This window comes from Squalius cephalus (genome assembly GCF_949319135.1).
Source record: "Squalius cephalus genome assembly, chromosome: 3".
Taxonomy (NCBI): domain Eukaryota; kingdom Metazoa; phylum Chordata; class Actinopteri; order Cypriniformes; family Leuciscidae; genus Squalius; species Squalius cephalus.
The window spans coordinates 13,533,691-13,547,567 of NC_137124.1; the positions used below are offsets into that span (position 1 = coordinate 13,533,691).

Consider the following 13,877-nt stretch of genomic DNA (forward strand, 5'->3'; position numbering starts at 1 on the left):
TTCTCCTTTATCAGATTGGAGAAAGAGGAAATGCCTCAAACCTGCATTGCCTGCATGAGCATCACAGCGCGATGTGTCAGGAGTTTGTGTGCTAACTGCTGCACTATAGCTCTATGTTTGCCTTTTGTCGTTATTTATGGATTCAAGCTCTTTTTTCAGAAAGTGCATTTTGAACTGAGTAAAGTGAAATTAATGGCAACTTGACAAATGCAACTCCATTTACTCTTAAATACAGTCCGTTACACTCAGCCCCCTAAACCTCACTCCCATCCCTCTACCCGGCTACTACTCGCCCCGCTCTGTGCGGGCCTTGAACTCAGGTCTCTGGTGTGAGAATCAGGCGCTTTAACAAGGAGGCTAAAGACTGCAGCCCCTAGCATCTGCCGCTAGAGCGCCTATTGAGATCAGAGGAGTGAGGTTTTCTCACACAGTGACTACTAGCTGGCCTCCGTTACACATGGATGTTAAAGGTTCTTCATTAAACCTTTAATGCCAATAAAGAACATTTATTTTTTAAGGGTATAAGCATATACTATCGCAAGTTGAATGAAGTCCCTCTTTATCTATCTATCTATATATATATATATATATATATATATATATATATATATATATATATATATATATATATATATATATATATATATATATATATATATATATATATATATATATATATACATGCAAACATACATACAGTATATATACATACATACATACAGTATGTGTATATATATATATATATATATATATTAGATAGATGGATAGATAGATAGATAGATAGATAGATAGATAGATAGATAGATAGATAGATAGATAGATAGATAAAGAGGGACTTCATTCAACTTGTGATAGTATATGCTTACACCATATACACATTGCGATAGTATATGCATATGTATGTATACATGTATGTATGTATGTATGTATGTATGTACATACAGTATATATATATTTATATATTTTATATATTTTATATATTATATACTGTATATATATATATATATATATATAAATTTCAGCAAAGATGTAACTATTAAATTGAGTAAGAAAATCAGTATATTAATGATTTCTGAAGGATCATGTGACACTGAAAATTGGAGTAATGATGCTGAAAATTCAGCTTTACCATCAGAGGAATACATTACATTACATTTTAAAACATATTAGAATTGAAAACTATTACTTAAAATTGTATGATATTTTACAATATTGCAGTTTTTTTTTATCAAATAATTTGGTAAACTTGGTGACCATATAAGAGACTTCTTTCAAAAACATTAAAAATCTTATACCAGCCCCAAACTTTTTGATGGTAGTGTATGATAAATGGCTGTAATTGTTTTGTGCATTATACATTTTTTTTTCTCAAATCATCTCACAGTCCACATTTTTACCCCTGGACATTGATTTTAGTGTGAGCAAATCTTAAAAATAAAATCCCAAAAGGATAAATGTATCCAAAGAAAGCATCGCGTACACTTTACAATTACACAAACCCTCAATTTACCAGGTCACAAACTGACAACTGTAGATCTCATTTATAGTTTGACCACTGACACCTATGCCTAAAAAACCCCAGCTCTTTTTCATTTATAATCTTTTTTACATCAGAGTATTTGTTTTTCAGCGACAGTGCATGTGAGATACCATCACACTATGATGGGAACTGCTACAAATAAATAACCCAAAGAGTGTGTGCTTGTGCTTTGTGGCCTGTCTGTAGGCAGGGTCTGTGCTCGGGACAACAGACAGCAGTGTTCTCCTTCCCAGAGGCACACAGTCGATAGTCAGAGCCCTGGCATGGACGTGCTCATCAATGGAGTGTTGTGCATTGTTAATTGCTTTAAAACTATGCATAGCTACTTGCTTTTTGACAAGCTCAAAGGGTGTGAACATAATTATTCCCTGGCCAGGATGGAAATGTGAGCTGCTCCTGGGTCAAATCAGAAGCGGTTTCTCTCATTCGTCCTTTTTCTTCACGTTTTTTCTCCTGTATTCCCTCCCTCTTGGTATCCTTTGCTGACCATCTTTCTCCCCCGTCCCATCTTGAATCACCTGTGTGACCCTGTAGCTGGATTATAACAAAGGCGAAAGAGCTTTTCACTGTGCTTTCCAGCCGAGTGAATAACCATCAGCTGTGCAGGTCGCTTTAATACAGGCTTTCTATTGTGGGAGCTTTGTACAGGTTGCTGTTCAGTACCAGTACTGCCAGTAACATGAGATCTGTGTAAACATTTCCAATAGACTGTATGTATTCACCCTTTCACTGCCTCAGATCAAAAGCTGACATATAGTAGGCAATCAGGCATGGCAGTGTTTGGACCTCTTAATACAGACTGAAACTGGTCTTTGAAAAAGGAAGTACAGTATACAAGATACACAAGAAATGCTAATACTCCATGACTTTAATGCTTTTTAGTTCCAAGATATATGTGACTTAGTTTGCTTAAAATAAATTAGGTATGGCAAAACACACTCATTCTATAGTGCTTTTTTATGTCGACATCAGCAATGTGATAAAAGACGAATTACGTTTATGTACATAAAACAATGTAAGATTTTGAAATGTTTTTAAAAGAAGTATCTTATACTCACAAGGGCTACATTTACTTGATCAAAAATACTGTAAAACAGATATATTTCCAAATATTAGTACAATTTAAAATAATGTTTTTCTTTTTTGACATTTTATAAAATGTAATGTTAAAAAATAATAATACTTTAGCTGAATATTTTTGTGGAATATTCTTTGTGTGTTTAATCAATAGAAAGAACAGCATTTTATTGGAATATAAATATTTTGTAACATCTTTTAAATGTGTCCTTGCTGAATAAAAGTATTAATTAATTTTTTTTTAAATTAATACTGACTCCAAATGACCCCAAATTTTTGACCGGTAGCATATAATAAATAGTATTTACTACTATAATAATTGCAATAAATGGTTCTGCCTTAGTGTACGTCTACACAACAGCAACATACTGAAAACCCAACAGTTCTTACTTAGTGTGTTTCTCATACAGGCGACAAAGTCGTCAAAACGACTTTCAAAAGTTTGCATTTTCAGGCATCCAAACGCCCTTGTTGCGTAAATGAACTGTCAAAACCCATAAAAAGTTTGCAGTTTTTAGTTGTAAAACGGTGTAGCGTAAACGGCCCCTACTTGTAGTTCACTAGCGTGTGGTTGCTGTGCAACTAGGTGTAATAACATACTCTAAAAAAATACAGACTACCACCTTCAATCTCTTCCATTGCAGAGAAGTGAAGCAGCCAATGTCCAAATATGGTGCTGACATCTTGGAGCCCCAAGATGATCAGTTAGTACAGTTTACTGCAGAACAACTCATTATGTCGTGCGAAATAAACAGTTATGGAAATGTAGAAATTAAAGTTGAAGCTCCAATCTCCTCTCGAAAATCCCCAAAAAAGTCCATTGGTGACTCAGTGACTACTTCCCTCAGACAAGCTGTCAATCACAGCTGTCAATCATGAAGTCACACTCTCGTTTTTATGGCATCATAACTAACTAAAACCAAACTTATTTAAAAAAGAACACTTGAACTTACATCAGCATGATACAAACTTCCTAAAATGACAGAAACCATCTTTGGAAATTTTTTTATTTGACTTGTAATTTCAATTTGATTAGTTTAGTTTGTCTTACGTCCCATTAGATTACATGGAGAGGGCGGGGTTTATGACCTATACTGCATCCAACCACCTGGGGGCGATCGAAATGTTCTGGCTTCACTTTTCAGGACTTGAGGCACACTTGGTATTAACATATTGCACAATTCAACTAATGTGTTGCCACAGGTATGTTTATAGGCTATTATTAAAAATGAGCAACAATCGAAGCTTTTCAAAAAAGTGCACACCTGTGAACTTCATATAACTATGGCAGTTTTTCAGCCGATAGTTAGCCTACATGCTAATGTTTTCTCTTTTAGCTCCATATGTTCATTAACACGCTTTTGCTGGTAACTAAGGGCAAAGAGTTTAAAACTACAATGTAGTTTTCAACACATTTATACTGATACTTCCAAGACTAGTCATTTTTTTAAACATTTTTGTATTTTATTAAATGTAACTATGGATTAAGACAGGGAATTTACTGTAGCGCACAACTTCTCTTCACACACAAACATAGCTTATCATATTTGAGCTGAGTCTGTTTTAGATGCTGGTTTTACCTTTGCAGCCTTTATTTCTTCTATGTAATTGGATTGAATCCAGCCAGCAGTGTAGTTTGTTTGGATGTCTGGCTTGTGGGGACCATCTCATCATTGGATCCTGATTGCTGAAGCCTCCGTTGTCCCTCAGGGCTGGTGTGAGGTGGTGTGTGGTCTATGATGAGTGAGATGCAGCTGTTACGGGCTCCACAAACCGCAGACTGAGCTCAAACTTCATGTATGCTGCAGTCTCTGAGCATATGTGAGCGAAGCTGCTGCTTCTGTTTCCCTGTTTCCTATGCTTTTGTTAGCAACCCTCATTTTCACTGACCATTTCAGCAATTAGAAAAAAAAATATTTTTTTCAAGTTGTATTGTCATTCATCTGATGTTTATTATTATTTTTTTCAGTATGTCAAGCAATTCTTTCCAGTTAGACAGTCACATGCATAAAACCATATCTTCCTCTTTCTGTCTCCAGATCCACAGAGACAAAGACACATTGTGTTCCAGTGTTTCTCAGAAGAGACACAGCCTGTCCCCAGGTAAGATCACACATCCCTGCTATCATATTGTCGATGACGTTAATCAATGCTATTGTTTACCTAGTAGGGTCTTATTTTGTCTTATGGCTTCATATGGAATTATACAAATTACACAGATGATCATATTTGAATTTGTAGGTATATTTAACCCTGTAGGTAATGTTACAGTGCAGTAATTGGTTTAATAAGTCAGCATTGAGTCCAGAGAAATATGAACTCTAAATAAACACCATAATTTAAAAGTTTGATATAATTTTTTGTTGTTTTTGAAAGTTGTCTTTATGCTCAGCAAGGCTGCATTTATTTGATTAAAAATAGAGCAAAAACTGCATATTCTGAAATAGTTTTCTGCTTTCTATTTTAATATATTTTAAAATATAATTTATTCCTGTGATGGCAAAGCAACATTTTCAGCATCATTACTCCAGTCTTTATTGTCACATGATCCTTCAGAAGTCATTCTAATATGTTGATTTGCTGTTCAGTTATTAAAAATTATTATTGAATCTCAATTATTAATAATGGTTGTTATTATTATATATGTTGAAAACAGTTTTTGCTGTTTAATAATGTGGAAATCATAATTTTCCTTTATTGCTTCATATTTATTTTATTTATAATAATAAGAAATGTTTCTTGCAAATGTTTCAGCAAATCAGCCTATTAGAATTATTTCCATTTACCATCATAGGAATTAATTAACTACATTAATTACATTTTAAAGCATAAAACTTAACTTAAATTGTAATAATAGTTAACTAGTTGTATTTTTGATTGAATAAATGCAGCCTTGGTGAGCATAAGATACTTCTTTCAAAAACATTAAAAAGTCTTAATAATTCAAAACCTTTGAACAGTAATTTATGTTTTTTAATGTCTACTTTTATGTTCTTAAACTGTTCCTAGGTATGTTTATGCTTATGAAGTAAGCCTAGTAACATGTTAACAATTTTCTATTTGAATCATTCGTGAGTCACATTGCTCATGCACTTCATGTGATGAGCTCTTTTTAATGTGGCATGTGTTCTCACTTATGAGGGTCCATGACTGTCGGGATGCTGTCTGTTAGACAGGATAGTCAAGCTGTAAAGTTAGTCATAGTTTCTTGTAGCAAAAACATTTCCACCCTCTCTCTGACCCTTAGAATTGAACAGGTTGTTTTGACTTTTGTCCCTTTGAGGCTTCTATACAATATGTATGGTTTGCTAGTTTCTCAGGAAGGCGGGAACTTTGCGATGTGAAGTTGCGTTGTTGGAGTGTGTCTACAGAGATTGAACTCTGTTAGTTCTCAAATGAAGCATGGAACAGAAGATAGTATGCTTGATGCTTGTATAGAGGAGCATGATGACTTTATCTTTACTTGTACCTTTACTTGTACCTTCATAACCTACATATGATGCAGTGCTGAAAGAGATCTCCTGTTTAATGAAAAGTGTGTTTGAACCATACAGAATGATTTGTTTGTCCTGTTGTGAATATGTAGTGACCTATAGCTTTCTTTTTCCCAGTTAGACTCCCCTGACTGGATTTTCTTAAAGGGATAGTTCGGCCAAAAATTATATTTAACCCATGATTTACTCACCCTCAAGCCGTTCGAGATGCATATGTCAATCATTTTTCAGACGAACACATTTTCAGTTATTTTAGAAAATGTCTTACATCTTTCAGTGGCTATAATGTGAAGCTATGGGGTCCACCTCCTTCAAGTCCCAAAATGTGCATGCAGCCTTCACAAAAGTAATCCATCCGGCTCCAGGGGGATAAACGAAGGCCTTCTGAGGGTAATCCTTGCGGTTTTGTCGTAAAAATATACATATTTAAAGTAAGTAAAGTTTTAAATATGTATATTTTTACGACAAAACCGCACGGATTACCCTCAGAAGGAGCCGGATGGATTACTTTTGTGAAGGATACATGCACATTTTGGGACTTGAAGGAGGTGGACCCCATAACTTCACATTATAACCACTGAAAGATCTAAGACATTTTCTAAAATAACTGAAAATGTGTTCGTCTGAAAAAAGATTGACATATGCATCTCGAACGGCTTGAGGGTGAGTAAATCATGGGTTAAATATCATTTTTGGCCGAACTATCCCTTTAAACACACAACTTAGTTGGAAGGGTGATATTTATTGATCACTTCCTTGTAAGCATGACACCTTATTACAGCATTTAACAGCGTTGCAGTTTCATCACAGTACAATGCTTTGAAAACCATGTTGAAATAAAGTTAGGTTTTATTTGACATTTTATGTAACCCTTAAACTGTGTTGAAAACCCTGTAACGCCTTCAAAAATGACCAGCCTTTTAAAAATTTCTTGTAAATCGCTCGTTATGCTATAATTTCACCAAATATTGGAGTCAATCTTTTTGTCGACTTGTTTTCTTTCAATTAGCACAGGTTTTGTATCTCTTTTTGGAACTGATTGATCGTAGGCCTCATTGATCTGAGCCTATTCACCTCAGTTTTTCAGAGAAAAAAATCATTATTTGTGAATAATTTTGTATTTTGTCACATTTGACAAAATATGGAAACCATTTACACGGTTTATCACTCTAGTGTGCTTTAATGTTTAACCAGGACGTTTGTTTTGAAATGCTTTTATCTTGTACAAAATGTACAAAACACTTACTGACAATGTTAAGAAGCAAAAACAGAGCCCCAGTGTTTTCAATTTCCAGGTACTGGGACAGGTTTTTTTTTTTACTTCTGAAAAATGACACATCACCTTCATCAAATGAATCATGTCAAGAACATTCAGACAATATTTTTGTCATTGAAACGAAACTGTGATATATAGATACTAAATGCTGTCGTTCTTCTCAGAGGCCTGTCGTGGCCTGTGTTTATATTCTCAGTTGTTTGTAATGATGTTTGCTTTTACTACAGCATTGGTTCATTAAGAGCACACACACACATTGAGAACGGGCAGCTGTAGTGGTTTTAGCGAGACCCCTCCTTCACTTCCCAAGACATGGAGCCACCTGTGGGCAGTTAGACAGCTGACAAAGCTCACACTCTTGTGACAGATATACTGGTGTTGATCCCAGATCCTGTTCACTTACACTAAGCGTATATAGAGAATGTGTTGCACTTAAAAAAACCCAGTAGAAAGTGAAAGCGAGAGAGAGCGAAGGAAACAGGCGGTATTTTTTTCTAGGTGATGGAATCTGTTGAGGTTTGTCATGATGGTTTCCTCTCCCACGTGATATGGTTTTACCCACGCTATGATACAATTTTGAAGCATCTGTCAGTACCGCACCAGGTTTGTCAGACTTTGCTGTAGTGAATACATGTGCTGTTGTAAAATTGGGCTTGAGTAAGAGAACTTATTTAGAGACTTTTAGCACACAGCTTTAAATTGGTCTGTCATTGTGTAAATGTGTGTTTATGTGCGTGTTTGTTGCAGAGAGTTCACAGTATCCAGAGTTTCACACTTGCAATTCAGAAACAGTCACATTTCGAGACTCAGGCAGCGATACAGATGGATTTCTCAGTCCTGACACTGGAGAGGACAATGTCTTCAGAAAGGTAAGAGAAAGAATAAACAGGCTATATTTTCTCTAGTAAATATGAGTGTTTTTTGCCACATAGGACATTTTGTGGTTGCTCTGAGTGGTTCCTTGGGCATTTGTGGATGGTTGCTCACTGGCCAAGTGTTAGATATGGCTTGGCTGTCTCCCATATTTATATATTTAGTTAGTTATTTAATTAGTAAGTTATTTTTAATTGATCATTTTTATAACTTTATAGTATATTTTATCATTTATTTTTGTAATGCATTTTTTAATTCATTAATTATTTATTTATTTATTTAGAATTTTTCCCAATTTTATCATCCAGCTGGCAAAATTGTTAGTCTGCTCAAGGGTTAATTCATGTCTGTAGCACAACATGCTGGATGCAAGTTTATTAATGGGTTAAGTGCTTTAAAAAATCATTAACCGAAGTATGAGGAATCGTAAAAGTGATGCTTTAGCACAGTGATTTTCAAACATTTGAGCACTGGTAGATTAAATATGAAACAATGGCTGTCAATAGGATGAAATAATTGTGTTTAATGTCATGGTTTTTCACCTGCGCTATGATACATACGTATCATTTGATCTCAGAATTGGCCACTTTATGTGATCATGTGACTACAGGTCTGTTTTTTTTTAGGACACCTAAATGTTAAAATTCACCGGAGGGTTTTTTTTTCCACGTGGTTATAAGTTCTCTAGAACCCTTTTAAACCTCATACACACACGCTTATAAACCACCCCCTCTGCTTCCTTGCACACATGCTCAATAGAAGCTGTTTCAGTGGCACATGAATAGAGGGCTTTCATCCCCCACCCAGAGCACCAACAAAAACCTCAATGTGTGTCAAAAGCTCAAATCCTCTTCACCTTGTCTCACGCCACCAGTGCTCGGCACAATACACTCATCAAAACCTCATACCAAGAAACCTCACGACTGCTTCAAGTTTGTGAGTGAGTGAGTCAGTCTTAGAGATGCATGCAAGTCTGAGATAAACTAACTCTTACAGTTCAGACATGTTTACAGTGGAGTGTAAGTAGGAGTCAAATAAGATAATTGATTATTAGATTCAATTTGAGGGAAAAAACTCTAAAACCAAAAAAAAAAGCAAATACTATGATTATGTCATTTCTGTCTGTTAAATGTTGAATGATCAACACTTTTCTCAATGCAAGCTTTTTAAACTTTAGTCTTTAGTCTATTTCTAAAGTATTACATTTCATATGTAATTTAAAATGTAATCAACAATAGACATGAAGTGAAGTGTGTTATTGTTCGATGTTTAAATACTTTCTTCTAATTAGCCCATGGATGTTCACCTAAAATTAATTTAACCCTAAAATAATTTGAGCATCCTGACCGGCTCAACCAATGGCGTGAGCTTGGGGGCGGGACTTTCTGTTTGACCGACCAATGACAATTAAGGGTATTGTTTGGGGTGAAACCTGCTTGTTATTTTTGCTAATCTGTTCAATGCCATGAGGTCAGGATCAGTGTTGCTATTGATAACTAAAACTATTCAAATTTTCAATAATCCTGAAATAAATATAAATATTAGATGAAAAATGTAAACTTGAACAATTTTTTTTGAAATGTTGCCATGGAAACTAGCTGAAGTCAAAGTACTAAAATTATTAAACTAAAACTGTATTAAAAAAATAAATAGAAATGTATAAAATAAATTATTAATAGTATATAAATAATACTAAAATAACACTGGCCAAATTATAGAATGTTTCCAAAAACAGAAGATAAAAACTTTTTTAGAATTTTATTTTCCCCATCACGTTTTTTTTTTTTTTTTAATTATATACTTGGTCAAATACCTTTTTAATAGCATTTATGTTCGAGTTCATGTTGAACCATTTTTCTTTTGCACACTTTCCATTTATCATTGATAAGATATAACCAATCTTTGTTGTGCTGAATAATGTTTCATCTGTCTGTTGGTTAATTTGAGTTTGACTGGTGTTTCTTGCTCAGGGTCAGGAGGCAGTAGGTGGAGGTGACAGCACGAGCGAGGTGTCCGTCTCCTGCTCCTCCACAGACGACACAGCCAGCGTGGGCCATCCCAGCTCCTCGGCCGAGAGCTCTGAGGAGGTACGGCAAGAAGAGGAGGCCAAAGACAGGCTAACCGAGGTGCCGCTCCCCGCCTCTCTCTTCCGCTCCACCGTGCGCTCGCTCTCTCCGTTCCGCAGACACAGCTGGGGTCCTGGGAAGAACCAGGGAGGGGAAGAAGAAATGAACCAGCGCAGGTACTCTTTGGACCAGTGTTTTTCTGCTTTGTGAAAAAGTGCTTCTCAGTAGTAATAAAAAAATACAAAATAAATCTAAATTAATATTAAATAAAGAAAGTTTTTTTTTGCATTAATGTAATGTGAATTATGGATTGGAGTCTGCTTAATTGTCATGATGATATTGCAATGTAAGAAATCTTAATGGTCCTTTTTTCTAATCAAATATGAAAAAAAAAATTTCTGAAAATTTGCAGACAGACTAGATTTCAAAAGAAATAAGTCTTTTATGCTCACCAAGGCGGCATGTGTTTGATAAAAAATACAGTAAAAACAGTAATATTGTGAAATGTCATTACAATTTAAAATAACTGCTTTCCATATTAATATATTTTTAAATATATTTTATTCCTGTGATGCAAAGCTGAATTTTCAGCATCATTACTCCAGTATTCAGTGTCACATGATCCTTCAGAAATCATTCTAATATGCTGCTCAAGAAACATATAACATTATACATGTCTTTTACTGTCACGTTTGATCAGTTTAAAGCATCCTTGCTAAATAAAATCATTAATTAATGTATATGTTGAAAACGTAATATAAAAAAGGAATATGATGAAAATTGATATCTAATCACAGAAACCAATTTGCTCAAATGTATTTGGGTTTTTAGGTTTTGAAACGCTGAATACGCTCCTACTCAGAACACACTGAATTTAAAATGCATCAACACCTCAAACAGACACACCAAAACAAGACATGCTCTGAGAATGACATCACTCACACTTCTTGATCATGTGACATCCTCAAGCCTTTGCATGCTCTAGTCATTCTCACCTCGCTCTTCCCTTTGTTACTGGTTTGCATTCACTCTATATCTAGAAGTAATTCAATGCTTTACTAGTTTAATTTTTACCCTTCCAAGACTCTTGTTATACAGATATTTTAAGTCATAGTAGTTACTTAAGATCTCTCATATTTCCATGTCATCTCATACCTCTCATCATCTTTCCATTTCCAGTTCTGTACGAAGTACAGGAGACAACAGACCTGTCTTTTACAGAAGAAGGTATCTTGTGTTTTTTTTTATATCCAAGTATTTGATATCTGAAATCCCTATAGAGTGCAACAGTGATTCCTATTTTTATGCTAGCAAATTACAGTACTGGGAATTTGGCAATTTAACACAATCTTTGGTATGTATAAAAAAAAAAGTATGTGATGAAGATGAATATCATTTTTAGCTCTGGAACCCTACTGTTGCACTCTAATATCACTCTTAGAAAAAAAGGTTCAGTGGGGTTCTGTATAGAACATTAGGGTTCTTGACTAACTTTTAAAGAACGCTTTATGCCAAAAAGGTTATAAGGAGGTACGTTTTAAATGGTTGCATAATACATTCATGGTTTTATGTTCATGACAAAGTGTTTACATGCTGTTACGTTCATAAAATTTAAAATAGTCAAAAAAAAAAAAAAATCATAAAATTATCCCATGATTGGAACCCCTAAACGGTTCCAATCATCTAAACCCCTTTAAGGTTCTTTATAGGACCTTTTTCTTCTAAGAGTGGAGCACAATAATCAACCCAAACAAACAATTTACTGAAGAAATGCTTATTTTTCTACTCTACTACTCCTCTAACTGGTTTGTGCCCACTGGTGCCCCCTATTTTTTTGCCCAGTCTGAGCTGGTGCCCCAGTGAGCCATGTCGAGAGCTGGAAGAAATTAGAGAGCTCATCAGGTACAGAGAGTGTGTGAGCGCGTTGTGTGCAAGCTTCCTGTAAATCCAACCGAAGAGCCATCCCCTTTGACTTGCACAAAGAGCTTTTTGCATCATCATTTGCATTACCTGTTTGTCTGAGAGCAAAGTGAGGCGTGTGTTTAGGCCTTTTTATTTTTGCTACCCCGTTCAGCCTTGATGCAGCTTGGATAAATGATGGCTTTTAAAAGTTAGAAGAGTTGCTGCAGAGATACTTACTGCATTTTGCTGTGTAGTCGGTGTAGCTTTTTTTTTTTTTTTTTTTTTGGCGGTTGCATGATGACTGATATTGTTGTTCTCGTATCTGGCCCGAATGTCAGGTAAGAGGAAGTTTGTTATGAATTTGTTCATACTGTTGCACCAAAATGTAAAATATTATTTAATATGACCAATTTGTCTACAGTAGGTTATACCAATTCAAGAAATAATTTACATTTTCACTTTTCAAACATTATAAGTTGATTTGAGGTTTAATATAATTGAGATCTCTATATAATTCATATATGGAAAGTCTGGAAATGTTCTAGTCACCTTTAAAACAAGACCCTCATTTATCTAATATATAGTGTGATATGTAGTTGCTCCTGTCTTCACTTCTCACAGTGTAGTTTTGATTCTTTTTTGTTTGGCTAGTATGTTTGTATTTGTTTTGAGGTTTGAATGTCGAATGCATGCTTGCATATATATTAGCATCCCGAAACACTTCTCATGTAGCCTCAGGTTGTGCTTTTCATTGTGCTGCTTTGAGCTTGTACTGTATGTCTATGGCGTCGCTTCTAAGATCAGACCTGGTGTCTCATACTAACAGCAGCCATTCTGTTAGTGAAATTCATTGTGTTCATATCTAGACTGTCCAAAGAGTCAGCTTTGCATAGTCCCAAAACCATCCAACTACATTTTAATACTGCACTTTTTGTACTTTTTTTATTGTCTAAAGTTTTTTTTTTTTAGTACTTAAGTAGTTGCACTGAAATGCATCATAATTTAATTCCAATTGTTATATTATTTTATAATAAATAAGGTCTAATCATTTTTTGAGTGTTTATACTTCTGTGTTGGGTGTAATGTAATATGAACATCCACTTTGCATATTTTGCATCTGGTTGGTCAGTAGTACACCACACACAGACACATGGGGACACCTTTTTGGGTGAATAGGAAACCATGTAGACACCATAAGTAATTTGATGTGAATTAAAAAGTTGTGTGGGACAGATTTATTGATTGATTTATTTCTTGCTGAGCTGAGCTGTTAGCGATGTGTTCTTTTTTAAGTTATAGTTTGGAGGGTCTAGCAGCTGGGATTGAGGATGGCAAGCGTTGGATACCGCAGTCTGGAGGCCCATCCAAGGATCAGGGAGGAGTGCAGGGGCAGGAAAGTGAAGAGAGGGGCTCACTCATGTCTCTCACAGAAGAAGGTCCTGAATTTGATTTGGGAGACTGCAGCAGTCCAGGTGGTCAGGTGAGATGAGAGTTGACTTCCCCAAATCATGACGTTTTGGCTAAAATAGAGAAACTATTTGAAAAGGTTACTTGAAGCGCCCCAAACCAGTGGTTCCCAACTGATTTGGCCATTGGACCCACATTTTTTTCCCATGGTCAATGAAGCTGCGACCCAAATTTATAATGAA

General features: G+C 35.3%; 1 protein-coding gene across 5 annotated transcripts in view; it reads left to right on the forward strand.

The window, feature by feature from the left end:
- LOC307155888 (A-kinase anchoring protein 13) overlaps positions 1-13,877 on the forward strand; it is a 77,987-nt gene that overhangs the window by 41,566 nt on the left and 22,544 nt on the right. For 2 of the 5 annotated variants that reach the window (XM_079866880.1, XM_079866881.1), the window contains exons 9-13: positions 4,657-4,720; positions 8,135-8,256; positions 10,231-10,502; positions 11,506-11,553; positions 13,522-13,708. In XM_079866880.1, coding sequence (XP_079723006.1) covers positions 4,657-4,720; positions 8,135-8,256; positions 10,231-10,502; positions 11,506-11,553; positions 13,522-13,708 — 693 coding nt within the window. Of the gene's footprint in view, positions 1-4,656; positions 4,721-8,134; positions 8,257-10,230; positions 10,503-11,505; positions 11,554-12,168; positions 12,229-13,521; positions 13,709-13,877 lie in introns of all 5 variants that reach the window. The other 3 variants (XM_079866882.1, XM_079866883.1, XM_079866879.1) reach the window with 2 other exon arrangements.